The sequence below is a fragment of the Musa acuminata genome, chromosome BXJ3-4, assembly GCF_036884655.1.
Source record: "Musa acuminata AAA Group cultivar baxijiao chromosome BXJ3-4, Cavendish_Baxijiao_AAA, whole genome shotgun sequence".
Lineage (NCBI taxonomy): Eukaryota > Viridiplantae > Streptophyta > Magnoliopsida > Zingiberales > Musaceae > Musa > Musa acuminata.
In genome coordinates this window covers 41492317-41506697 of record NC_088352.1, presented here as the reverse complement: position 1 = coordinate 41506697, position 14381 = coordinate 41492317, and the positions used below count along the sequence as shown (strand labels likewise).

The following is a 14381-nucleotide window of genomic DNA, read 5'->3' as shown; positions in this document are numbered from 1 at the left end:
GGAGGATTTTCCTAACAGACCAAACTAATCACGCTACATTGGATAGTTTGGTAATTGTGGGTGAGAGTGACATCGGCTCGAAGTTAATATAGTGGAGGGTTCTTTGGCCGTCCGTCGTCCGTCCGATTATAGGGATCCGATGGAATCGACCGTCCACGTGGTCAAATGCCAGGGCATATTCCTTCTCCGATTCGGATTCGTCTTAGACTATAAGTATACCGAGCAACGGTGGACTGAAGAGTGGCCGGAGACGGACGGGAGGTAGAAGAGAAGGCGTGATTCTATAGTGTGGAGATCGGATTGGAGAGGCATGAGAGAGGCATTGGTGAGGAGGGGCTACCAGATCGGCGTGGAGATCGGGCGGGGGCGGTTCGGGGTGGTGAGGCGGTGCCGATCGGAGGCGACCGGGGAGGAGTTCGCCGTAAAGTCGGTCGAGAAGCGGGTCCTGGCGGACGCCGTCGATCGCGAGTGCGCGGCGCGGGAGGCGAAGGTCCATCGCCTGGCCGCTTCAGGGAACCCCCACGCAGCGCAGATTCACGACGCGTACGAGGACGACGACTGGGTTCACCTGGTGGTGGAGCTTCTCGAGGGCCCGGATCTCTACGACCGGATCGCCGCTCGCGGGGGAGTGCCGTTCCCGGAGCCGGAGGCGGCGGCGGTAGTGCAAGCGCTGGTGGAGGCCGTGGCGGCGTGTCACCTGCGGGGGGTGGCGCATCGGGACGTGAAGCCGGACAACGTTCTCTTCGACGCGCTGGGGCAGCTCAAGCTGGCCGACTTCGGGTCGGCGGAGTGCTTCCTGGCGGCGGATGGGGGACGGGCGCCGATGAGGGGGCTGGTTGGGACGCCGTGGTACGTGGCGCCGGAGGTTGTGATGGGGCGGGAGTACGGGGAGAAGGTGGACGTGTGGAGCGCTGGGGTGGTGATGTACATGATGCTTTCCGGTGGAGCGCCGCCGTTCTACGGGGATACGGCGGCGGAGACCTTCGAGGTGGTGGCCAGGGCCAACCTGAGGTTCCCATCGAGGGTTTTTCGCTCGGTATCGCTGGCAGCCAAGGACCTGCTGCGGCAGATGCTCTGCAGGGACGTCTCGAGAAGGTTCTCCGCCGAGCAAGTCCTCAGTAAGCACCAACAGACCCTTCGTCTCAACTTTGATCTCATTCCGCCCATCATCTTGATCGTTTTGTTTTCTGTTAGACGATTTGTTGTTGTTAACCGCAGAATATGGTGCTTTTAATTTGATCATTTATGTTTTCTCGTTTTGGATTTGGGGATTTTTAAACTCATTCTTTGATTTATTTCTTCCCTTCATGAATTATTGCGGAAGTTTTTGGTCGATTACATTGATGATCTAAACCTTGGCAGAAGAAAAGCTGCCTTCCATTTCCTATTTGTTTCTGCTAATATGTCTTATTTAATTAGAAATAATTATTACAAATTCTTCCTCCTCGGCATTAATGCGTATTTAACATGAGAAAGGGCATCCTTGGATCACAAGTGGAGGGTTGAGTCCGGTTGAGGGAGCAAGCCGAGATCCATCGCTTGCCACGGAGAGGCCCGAAGGCCCGCTGCTTGGTCTATGCGCGTAGCTCGCACCGTACGCCGACCTTTAAGTTTGAACCATGTAGGCGACAACGAGAGAGATGGGATTCCTACACCGGAGTTGTACATTGAAGCGTGCAAACCTTCGACGGACGTCCATTTTCCGTTAGTACGATCCTTCTCCTTCTCCATTTAATAGAGATTTCGTGTTGTACTGAGGCCAATGATGAAAACTCCTATTATACTCCACCTTAAATGGGACGGGTATCCGATACTGTCTAAAACTCATGGTATAATTAGAATAAAAAAAAATTAGATAAAAATGTTTCAGAGTTGGAAAGAGCTCATGTTTATTGCTATGATAACCTATCATCTCTTTGGGATAGGTTATCACCATAATTCCTATCGATTTTTATTTATGAAAGTAAAATATTTAATCTTATTTTTCATCATATTGATTCTACAAGTAAAAATATCATAAGGTTTATTATTTAGTACATGTTAACTCTATTTCACTGTATTAACTCTATCTCATTGTACGATATTTTTATAGTTGATAGTATAAGAAAAAAATAAAATTAAATAATTTTCTTTTGAAAATATAGGGATCGTAACATAATATTTAAAAATATAAAGATCGAAATGTTAAAAATAACTAATTATGAATATTAATCTATAATTAATTTTATGGAGGAAAAGTGCCCTTACATCCTAAGGCTATTAATGATTAACCCATTTTGATCTATTTATAAGAAAATAATTTTACTGATCAAACTCCACTTTTTTACCTCCTTAGAAAATAGATATATCTTTCATTAATTAATTCCCCATCACACTCACTACAATTGCCTCTCCATTTCCACCCCATACTTCCTAGATGCAATTTCTTATGGGGTGCGAGAATCCTCGTCACTAATTCCCCCATAAAGCAGTACCATCTCAAATTTGTAAGAAAACATCAATTCTTCTTCCTTGGCATATCAACAATCACATCCTCCATCTAAAACCCAATCCATCCTTGATAAATTGTCACAACATCTGTGCTCAAACAATGACATCTTTAACAATGACATCTTTACACTGACTCATGACGCTTATATTGGAAGTACGCCATGCATCAAAGCATCACATTCGAGAAAGATTTTTACTGATGGATATGATAGATATTCGAACACCGCATCATTGCTAGCCAGCTAGACAGCCACTTACTTATATGCCTTGTCGGCACGACATGTAGAATGAATGACCCATACGGTCACCATACATAATCTTGTCAATCGCAATGCTCGACGTTTTAGGTAACACTCAACAATGTGACAAAACCACTTCCATGTATCAACTCCCCACTTATTCCTTATGATCACTATATCATTCTATATGAAGGCTCAGATACGCTTCTGCAACTACAACTCTTTGAACCTTTCAAATCCTAAATCATTGTTGTTCTTCCAAGTTATTAACTTTAGCAGGATCCTTGTCCGACACAACCTCTATACAAATTCGATAATTTTTTTTACAGAATACTTTGTCGAACCCATTCATCTCCTAATATCAAACCAAGGTTGGTTCCTCAACATCTCAAACAACTATATTTTGCTTAACCAACCTTCTTCATCAAATACTACTGATATAACTTCTCTAATATCCCAGTCGATATCATTAAAAAGCCAGAAAATAAACAACAATCACTACCGAATTATATTATGATCTGGCATCAATCTTTAGACAGACGGACAGAATACCAATCAACAAATATCGATTTAACTGATATAATCGCACTCTTAGCCATACCGATAACAAGAATGCACATATTCTACTGTTGGATCCAATGTATAAAATATGGGATGCATGGGCACAATTTAATCAGTACAACTTTTAACAACAAATAACAAACAACAATAGAGAAATACCCTGCTACTGCAACTAATTAACATGCAAGTAATTTTGGTTGACGAAATATCTGATCGTGTTTCAAGTCCTCACAACACTTGTTGCTATCACTGGGATACATGATAAGAAAGTAGAAACCTGGTGTCTAAGTGAATGAATGATGAAATCACCAGAAATTAGCCAAGGCCATTTACTGTAGACACACTAGGACAAGCCAACATGGACAGCAGCTTAGGACCCACATTTTAATCCTTATAAATTGGACCTTAAAATTTCAGTGAGTTACCAAAAGCTATTACAGTCTCCTGATAATTCACAATTGCATTTATGTTAAACCAGCTAATACAAGGATTGTTAAAAAAAAAAGAAGAAATCCAGAAACACATCTTGAGATACAGTGACTACATTATGGTATTATTGCACAGACAGATATTTGAATTGAATCTGAGAAGTATTCAAGCAATCAACATGAATAAAAGATACAGAGAGTTTTGCGGAGATAAAAGAAAAATAGTTCTGAGAAATCAAACAAGTTAGTTTTCTTTTGATGTTGTATTTAAATGAAATGAGAGAATAAATTCATGAGAAACTCTGGAATCATACATAGGCCCACTTCTAATTTTATCATATCAGTTAAGAACCTAATGTTGGATTCGATAGTTAGAAATTTTATTACATTTTAAGGCACAACATTATTCTTGATATACGTACCATAAAACCATTGTTATTTATAAACTAAGACACACCGTACAAACCATCCACCCGAGATTAGTATGGATTTGGTAACCAAAATTTTCAACTATGGATATAAAAACACATGGATGTGTCCAACTTGTTATAAAATTTTTATGGCCATTCAGCTACAACATATAACGAAGAAATGATGAAAGAACAAGTTGTAGGTCATTGTCCCACTCTGTGAACAGTTAACCAATGTAAAATTGGAGATAGTCCAACAAATATCTATCTGAACAATCTAAATGTATCAAATTCTTCAAGCAGGTGAAAACTAGCAAGCTATATCTACAATCTAAAATTCACGATTGAAGCATAAAAAGGTCCAAATTGTTCTACTAAATAAAAAAAAGGGCAACAAATAATGCAAAATCATTGAATGGTACAAGAAAAACATGCTGCTGCTCCAATAAATTGTTCCATCAAGAAAACCTTGTAAACAAGGTTTTACAATTTTATTGTCTATCGAACTAGCCAGCTCCTATTAAATTAATTTTTTTTATTGCTATTAGGTCCATAATCCATTCTTCCAACCATATACTCTCTCATTTCCTAGTCCTCTTTCAGCTGGCAGCATTATTTATGTTTATCAATAAGTTAAATTTCATGTTTCTATGGTCATGATTGTAACATCTGAAGACCATATGACCATTACTCTTCTTATTCGTCATTTTAGTGATAAAATCAAGCAGTTTCTCTTGTTTGTTAAGAAAGGGTTATTAGAGTGCCATATTTCAATTAGAATTCATTAACGAAGGCTGATTCTTTTCAAACATAAACAATTGAATGTTTAACATAAAGACACAAGAAAGTAACAAAATCAAAAGTGCTGTAAAACCATATGTATTTGTGAGAGTTCCTTAAAGGGGACAGTCAATGTCTCAAGATTTTATCCTTTACTGTGTTATACAAGCAAAATGATTAGGCAGCAGGAAGAAAATTGAAGTTAATCAATCAAAACTCTCAGAATATTCAGCTGGTTAATCTAAGTCAACGGTTCATTCTGTATACAAAACTTTGTTTGCATTATTCATTTTATGAGTTTCTAATAAATCTCTGTTCTAACCTTAAAATGAAGCACCACAATAGGGCACATTACATTTGATATCCTTGATGATGCCTAATTAGTACAAGAAAAAAAAAACAATCTTATATTGAACTAAGGGTAGTCAAAACCCCAAATATGGCAACTTCTATAAGGGAAACTCAAAGGGCTAATTTGTTTGAGTTGTTTTATAGTAATATAAACAATCAGTGTGGTTGAATCTGAAGCAGTTACTTTCAAAATAACCTGAAGAAAATCAACGATTAGTGGGAGAATCAGAGTTAAAAAGAAGATTTTCTCGCTTCTTTCTCATTTTCAGAAGTAAATCATGATCAACCAAAACCCAAAATCTTTATTCCTTTGCAAACTTAAACCATTCAAAGTCTTATGAATAAAAGATGTTTATCTATCCAAAACAAAAAAAAAAGAAGAAACAATTATAATACCTGAACAGCTCAAGGACAATTTCTTCATAAATACCATCGCTGTTTTCACTCACAATCTCAAAATTGGATCGCTCAAACAGGTGTTATGACTATGGCTTCAAGGAGTACTCATATTCGTCATATGCATACCCTAACACATTTTGAGATAATTCCATATTACAATTTGGCTTACGAACTTTAGGACACCTCTAGGTATATCTACCTAGAGCAATAGTTATACATATGGCCTCAAAAGCATGTCTACAAGCTCATACAAGGCTCATCCGAGGTTGAAGGTGATGAAACTGTCACTGTAGTAAATAGAAGAAGAGTTAATTAGTCACTAGTCCTATAAGCAAAATTTCCAGCACTTGCTGATTTTGTCAAATTAGCAAGAAGCATCTGCACAATAAACATCACCAGTCCTAGCAATCATTAATTTGTACACAGTCGTTATTCATCCTATTGCTCCTTCAAACTATTCAACTTATTTTTCTAACATTCAAAATGAAATACTAAACTTGATTCTCAGGTGGTGTAACCTGTGGATATAAAAGAATACAAGGTGTAGAATGAAAAAGGAAGAATATATACTTCTTAAAAACACTAGTATTCAAAATGAAACACTAACATTCAAAATGAAATACTAAACTTGATTCTCAGGTGATGTAACCTGTGGATATAAAAGAATACGAGGTGTAGAATGAAGCAAGGTCGAATATATACTTCTTAAAAACACTAGCAATAAGGAAAGACAAGATTCTCCATATATTGTCAGTCACTTTAAACCTTTGTTATAGACCTCAGCACAATCCTGAGATTTATTCCATTCTGAAACTAAGCAAAATATCCAATTTAAATGACATAAAAGGATCCCAGGAATTTATTGAATAATTTTCTGTTTAATGGAAAGATCAAAATAAGCTCCATATTAAATTGAAGCTAAGAAAGTTTTTTAAAACAGATTAAACCAAGAAATACCAATAAAGTTGCTTATAAAAAAATATGAATATAAAATTATTTTAGTTAAATTTGTCAACATATACAGTTTGGAATATGAGCTTAACAACCAGGTATTTCACCGTTTATGACTCTAAGAACATTGTCTCAAAACAAACCTTTGTGTAGCCATAGGCTCAATATCTGAAACCTCATTCATACTTAACTACCACATCCACAAGCTTGCACCTAGCTGAAATCTTAGTAAGTCTCATAACTCTAGCTAACCAATACTTGATTCTAAGGCAATAAATTGGCTCAATTCTCGTCAAAGTGTATTAGGTTCATTGAAGTTAGAAGGAAAGCAATTTTTTCCTTCAGTTAAACAAGCATGATATCCTAACCCATAATGATATAACAAAAGCCTTAACCTCCTTTATTTAGTGTTTTTTGTGTATTTAGTACTTATCAGTTATCAATACTATAATCATAAGAATTCATCTAAAAAGAGTATAGCTAAATAGACATAAACTCATAGATGCTGTCTATTTCAAATGATATTAAAGTATGTTTCTTCAACACAAAAAGAGAAACATTTATGTAGTTCTGGCACATCAAAATCATACAAACACATAACTGAAACAAACAGATAGGAGGTGGTGTTTTTGGTGACTATGGATTGTTTGTACTTTGCTGGCTCTAAGAGTTGGTATAGAGGATATATATGGTAAGGATTCAAATTTAAGAACCTATCTGTACTCTACTTTGTTGGCATTTCCTTCTCTGTAGAAGATGCCCACTTAATTTGAAACTTTTGCATCACATATACAAACTCTTACTGAAGAAGAGATGATCAAGCACTTCTGTTACCAATTGCCCATCATCCTCTTATCCTTCTTAATGGGTTTCCATAAATTTCAATATAATCATCAACATTCACAGTTTTCATCAAGCAACATTTTATGCTAACATAACATCAAACTAACACACTATAACATAGTCGAAAAATATTTGTGTCAACTTTCAAAGTGTAAACTCCTAAAATTTCAGCATTGGATATCAGAACCAGCCAGCATAACAAAGATCATGCAAAACATACATCCAGGAAACTATATTGGTGTGAGTTATCAATTACTTGATTAAGCAGCAGTAGACAGGAGATCTACAAATTGATGTCTACAACCTATACAACAAATCTCTTCATCCAAAACTGTACATGTGAATCCAAAACCCCTTAACCAATGGAAAGTATAAATGAGGACTATTAAAAGTTCTATCACAACAAAGAAAGTCAAAGGGCCCAACCTCACCGAATTCATGAGTATGCGGCTACCAGCAGAATGATCCTCACAACCAGCACAAATGGTACATCTCAACTGATCTCATCGATGCAACGCTGCAAGTCTCTTGGCCCAAACCTCCGCCCCGTCATTTCTCCATCCTTGCCCCTTGCTGCAAAGTAGAAAATCAACCAAACTGCCATGAAGTATACCTCCGCCACCGCATGGAACAGACCGGCAAACAATCTCCCACCAACCATCATGGCTGCCGACGTCCCCAGGTTCCCACAGATCATCATCTCCAAGAACTTGATCCAGATTGCCTGTGCCGGCATCAGAGTTATGAAATAAAACCCCTCTTTCACCTCATCCAGCACACCCCGCCTCAAATTGTTGTCCATTATCACCACCCAGGGCATGAGGACAACCACCACCGACCCCACTGTGTCCACGAGAGCCCACACGAAGAAAAACCCCGAGAGCGCCTCGTCTTGCAGCCCAGACCATGGGTTGAATGGCGACAATGTAAAAGGCATAAGCTTGACCTTGACGAAGAGCTTGAACAGCTCGGCCTGATCCTCGACATTGGCGAAGAACCAGAAGCTGAGGAACTGGATCAGCATGTCCCTCGCCGCCCACCGCAAGAACACGAACCCCGTGAGACGTCGGATTCCCGCCCGAGCGCCAGAAAAGATGGTCTCGACGACGGTGGCGGGCCTCTGGACGTGGAAGGCAGCAATCGAGAAGAAGACAATGCCGAGAGCAGAGGTATACGCGATGACAAACCCCAGGATTGCGAGGGAGTGGGTGGAGGAGAGGAGGACGAGTACGTAGAGCATCGCAGTGGCATCTCGACGGTCGATGTCGAAACCCCGGCCCAAATCCTGCTGACTGACGGCCCGATCTCGACCGCCGCCGCCGCGGTCGTCGGCGTCGGGGAACGAGAAAAGGAAAGGGGAAAGGGAGGAAGGGAACAAGGGTACACTACTCTTGGAGGACTTGGGGGGTCGCGGGAGCAAGCCTACGGCGGGATCGAGGAAAAGGAGGCGAGAGGCGTTGAGGGAGAAGCGAAGTGATGCGGGGGGGTCGGACTCCGAGAAGAAGTCACCGGCGCGGGTGAGGCGGAGGAAGGGAGCGGAGCGCGGGCGGGCGGGAGGCGCGGGGGCGGGGGCAGCCGAGGGAGAGGAGGAGAGGCGGCGGAGGAGGGAGAGGAGGGCGGGGTCGCGATCGACGAGGGCGGAGAGGCGGAGGGTCGCGACGAGGAGGGTGGAGTGGAAGGCGAAGAGGAGGAGGGAGGCGAGTAGGAGGCAGGGGAGGACGCCGGAGGAGAGGAGGGAGGAGAGCGAGTGACGGAGGACGTGACCGGCGGTGCGGTGGTGGTGGTGGAGGAGGAGGTGACGACGGTCGAGTCGCGGAGGGTCGGAGTCCGCCATTGGCGCTGCGGAATGCTTCGTGTCGCAATCGTGCGAAGCGATAAGCTCGGAGGGTTTCGTTGGGAACTAAATCAAACGAGATTAAGTCAATTAAAAGAGTACGTTTAATTAATACATTTATTTAATTATATTTGATTAAAAATTAAACATAAAATTTCTATTTTCTATTTTTTTTTCTTTATTGGTAAAAAGACACTGTAAATTTTTGGGGAATAAAAAAGAAATCGTATTACTGTTAAAAATAGAAGTATACAAGTAATTATTTTTTTTTCAAGTTGCTTGCATAAGTTGATGAATAATAGATTAATCTACTATAGTAATTTTTTAAATAAATTCTTAAATACAATAATTAAGTCTTTATTGAGATATTCGATTAATTAGCATATTGTTATACGAGTGATAGATTTTAACTTTAATCACATATGAGCATCATATATATTATTTTAATATAATAAAAATTTAATTTAAAAAATAAAAAAAAAATACTATTTTTTTAGAAAATAACCTCATAAGTAACGTTTGAAAAACTATATTATGCAATGATTTCCTTCGAGTAATGTAATTTTAATGACACTAAGAATAACCAAAGATATAAGTATGTTAGATACACGTGAAGTTGTAGAAAGTTACATTGAATATATTATTAGTGTCATTGTTGGATGAAGTTTTGAATACAAGTGAAAATGCTGCCGTCAATTTTAACGGGCGATGGTCATCCTTTTAATCTAAAAGAAAGAACTTATAAGTTGATTATAAAACTAATCAAAATTTATAAAATTTTAGTATTGGATTATAAGAAAATTATATTGTTACGATGAGAATGTTGAGATGAATATAAAGAATTATGAAAAAAAATAAAAAAAATTATTCATGAACAATTAAGTATACCATCGACAAAAATAAAACTATATAAATCATAGATTATTTTGATAAAAAAATTAATCAAATAAAATATGATGAGTTTTTGAAGAAACTTTTTTATCTTTAAGAAATTCTCGTAAAATATTTTTTAAAATGATCAATTTGCCCTTAGCCTCTGTCGGAACAACACCGTCCTACGTTACCCCTAGTTTGACCTTTGCCATCGTCTCCCCTTTCCTTTTTCTCATTTGACCTATTGTAGCCTCCATTTTTAGCCTCGTCAAATCTATCACCTCTTCCCCTATGCAATGGGTAATTACGACGACTTTATTGAACTCTCCAAATTTGTGTGAAGGTTGTGGGTGAGACTGACAAAGGCCGACATTATTATGCCTCATTCTTCCTCCCACAAGGGCAAGGTGGGTCTTAAAAGGTCCACATGCCCCATGGCGAGGGAGACCATGCCCCGTGGGGCCCGCAGGGGAGGGAAGAGGCAGCTACACAGCGCCAAGGGAGGCCCGTGAGGATGGCGTTGCCGCCGGCGAGGGATAACCGGCGGCCACAGAAACCGGAAAGGGAAACCCTAGTCGAGTCTCTCTCTCTCTCTCTCTCTCCATAGCAAAAATTATTACTCCAATAAGACAAAGCCATGTAAATTTGCAGGGTTGTACATATGTTTTATGACATTAAGCGCAAATGGAAAGGAACCACGCGGTCCTGTAGTACGTGGAGGGTTGGTTCAGTCAGCCCGAACTAACAACAGCCGTCCGTTTGTAGTACAACCTATTAATACGTGGTTGACGAGGAGATTCTGCACTGGCCTACCAGTTTTCAGGGGAACGATCGCTTCTTTACATCAACTTCTTCGGCGAAGCCGCCATCGTAGGAGCAGATGGTGGAAGACCCAAGCCAAAGGGAAACAAGCGAACGCGTAGGAGATCCACCAGCATCGCCCCCCCCAGCGCCGTGGAAACAAAAGAAGCGAACGCCGACATGGCCGAGAAGTACGTGACGAAGTGGAGGAAATCAGGGAGGAACGACGGCGGTCCACGCAAACCTCGTAGAGCGACGCTACCGATGCCGGCGCAGAGCGTCACGAGGATAGAGACGCCGAGCACAGCCACAGTCCATGGCGGTGGTGATATTGCCGAGTACTCATGAGCTGCATTTTTTATGAAGAAGGGGCCAAGGAGGGCGAGCCCGCACTGAAGGGCGAACTCCAGGAGTTTATTTATGATCCATCTCCTACTACGGCCGCGTCGAAGTCGGCAGGAGCGGGCCGTGGTGATGATGGTAGTGGTGGTGGTGGTGATGACAGTCGACGACGAAGCCACAGTATAGAGGTGGTGGACGTAATCGCACTCGGATTGGAGGTGGGAACGACGAGAGAGTTGTTCGCATAAGACGTGTGAGGACTCTCGAATGGTGCTCATTGTTTCTTCACGAGAAACTCTGGCATTCTGCATCCTGTACTATCTTAGCGCCTGTTAGGGAGCAGGAAGAGGAGGTTTTATGTACGACGTATATATACGTAGAAAGGAGAGGAGGTTTGACGCCATTGCTCAAAGAATCTTCTGTGGGTCGAGATCTTGACGGCAAGCTTGGCAAACTCGACCCGCGATCGACGTCTTCTCGTGGAAAAGCACCTCATATGAGACTTTAGAAGGCCCATGTCGTTTAGTGGAAATGCATCCGGATGTCGTAGGAGTCTCCACTATCGTGCCGAATATTGCAGGGGCTTCAGAAAGTTGATTCGTAGTGAGTCCTTCACCTGTATTTTTTGTTTTTGGCCCCTTACGAATGAGGATGGTCCTTATATGATCTTTCGCTCTGTGAACTTCGAGTCGGTCTTTTGGTTTTTTTATCTTATTATTGATAATGGTTGGGATATACAAATGCTTAGAATATATTTTTCATCTTTTGTTGTTGTTAAGAATAAGAATGAAATGAAGAAAGATATATGTGTTTGATAGGGTACTCTCTGTTTATACACAAGGAGAGAGGTTTTTTTTTAACAGAACACGTAGGAGAAATCTACACCTATCATGGGAAATCTTAGTTTAGTGGTGCCTACAGTCTCTAACCCTCCTCCCAACATGAAATGCTGCCTTTGTGGCGGGTGGTTCCTTCATGAAGCTGGTTCAAAGCTAATCTCTTTGTGATGCTTTACACTTCGCTTTAACCATTACTACCTGGTTTGTCACCTTTATAAGATTCTCATCTTGCATAAAGTTTTTTTTGTGATTCTTTTATAATTGAATAAAATATATAATATAATAATTAATTAGGTTCCGTTGAAATATTTTAATCAATATATTAGTCCATTTACAGAACTTTTATCGTAGATCCTCTGTTCTCGCCTATAAAAGAACAGGACCTCTAGGGGGTTAAAAGAGCGTTGGACGTACCAGTTTCTCCCTCTAATCCATCAATCTAAGGATAGGAAAAGAGAGGAGAAAAGATTTACTCCTTTTCTCCTCCTTGCACTCTTTGCAGACGGTGACGGTGCTAGATGCTTAACAGATCAAACAAGATCTTTGAAAAGATGACATCAAAAGGTACGTATCATAATAATTAGATTTATACTTGATTTCAATTCTGACATACAAGTTATTTTTACATTTATTATAGATTTTAGGTTTACACCTCTTGCAAACATTTAAAGCGATGGAAAGATCAGCGAAAGACAAGATTCTGCGGTGGGGTGTGCTCACCTTCATTTTCGTTCCCAAGCATGCTCCATAAGAAGGGCGTGAGACCAAAGGCAAAGAAAGGTGGTGGAGAGATATTTAATCTTGATTAGAGAATCAATTTAATACGTATGATAGATTGATATAAATTTATAAAGAAAGATGTGGTGATGATCTCTCTTGACCCTTTTTTTTTCTTCTTTTTTTTCATAATAATTTTCTAAGATCAATAATGTAACATTATAATTAATTAATAAAAAAAAAAGAGAGAAAGAAAGTATGATGACCGATGTGGGGTTGATTCTGTCCCACGACCTTACTATTGGATCTATCCTACAAACTTACTTATGTTAATTTAAGATATTAAATGAAAGTAGATCATCTACAAATTCATATATTATTTACATATATGAATTTGTGGATGATCTACTCGTACATCCAGCACCTAGAAATATATCATGATCAAGTTATGTATGTTGAATCTAATCAATCCGATCTTGATATTCAAATGTGGGATGTCTTAGGACATTATATAAAAATTAAGATTTTGACTATCAAAATTATTTTTGAATTATCCTTTTAAATATTATTGGTTATCTAAAAAATATGTTTGTAAAAGTGGATAAAAAATTAATTATGTAATTCTTAATTATTCCCATAAGTTCGGTATATCGGTGTAGAGCCATCATTGGCTTGTCTCATATGTCGGATACCACGTATGCATTCATCGTGATACTCTTGAGATATTTTTGATATACAAAAATTTATCTATAGATGTGATAGATAATTGGATCGAATCCCCTATATCATTCTCCTAATGATCTACTATCTTATGATTATGTGCTTGACTAATCGATATGATAATACGATCATACGATGGTACGATAATGTTATGATATATTACAACATGTGATTTTGATTTGATAAAAGAAAATATAAATAAACTCTGTCAATTGTAAGAGATCTAGTATACTGGAGGGTGATTCTCTTAGAGATTAATGGATGATAGATGATTTCTTTATTTGTTGTTGGGAGAAATGTGTCTTGGAGACGAGAGATAATACTTTATTTGTTAGTGGGAGTATGATATGGGTTCTATTTATCTATTATTGGGAGATGCATTTCGTGAGTAACGTATCTCTATTTGCTATTGATGATGCACATGAATAATTGGATTTGGCATATATGACGTTGCATTAGTGCATGTGATATGACTTATTATATGATCCTTTGCGGTAGGGATGTCGGATAAAGTACATATGCATGATTAATTATATTTATGGATAATATTACATGAAATCATATTGCATACGTCGATCCCTAATTATTCCAATAATTTTATACTCTTATTTATTATTATTATTTGACTCACATATCATATGCATAATTAATTCACTATGATATTTGATCAACATGTTAGTATTACATTTTTCTTTGTTCTCTATACTCTCTGTTCACACCCCTTTTGGGTCCTCACAGATACATAATAATACAATCTGAAATTAACAAACAATATCAAGGGGACTGTCTACAGTTCCGTAGTG

At 39.3% G+C, this 14381-nt stretch overlaps 2 protein-coding genes across 3 annotated transcripts; one reads left to right on the top strand and one right to left on the bottom strand.

Moving 5' to 3' along the window:
• The first annotated feature begins 261 nt into the window (after window positions 1–261).
• LOC103983485 (phosphoenolpyruvate carboxylase kinase 2) lies at window positions 262–1818 on the top strand. Its single transcript, XM_009400699.3, has 2 exons — window positions 262–1118; window positions 1477–1818. The coding sequence occupies exons 1-2, from the start codon at window positions 311–313 to the stop codon at window positions 1584–1586; spliced, it is 918 nt and encodes a 305-aa protein (XP_009398974.2). The 5' UTR covers window positions 262–310; the 3' UTR covers window positions 1587–1818.
• Window positions 1819–5652: 3834 nt separating this feature from the next.
• On the bottom strand, window positions 5653–9339 carry LOC135635401 (uncharacterized). 2 transcript variants are annotated; one of them, XM_065146435.1, is made up of 2 exons: window positions 7879–9339; window positions 5653–5945 (listed from the first exon to the last, which is right to left on the bottom strand). In XM_065146435.1, exon 1 carries the CDS (start codon window positions 9284–9286, stop codon window positions 7946–7948), a length of 1341 nt encoding a protein of 446 aa, XP_065002507.1. In that variant the 5' UTR covers window positions 9287–9339; the 3' UTR covers window positions 5653–5945; window positions 7879–7945. The 2 variants fall into 2 exon arrangements, with proteins under 2 accessions (XP_065002507.1, XP_065002509.1); XM_065146437.1 differs by having other exon boundaries at window positions 7884–9339.
• Window positions 9340–14381: the final 5042 nt, after the last annotated feature.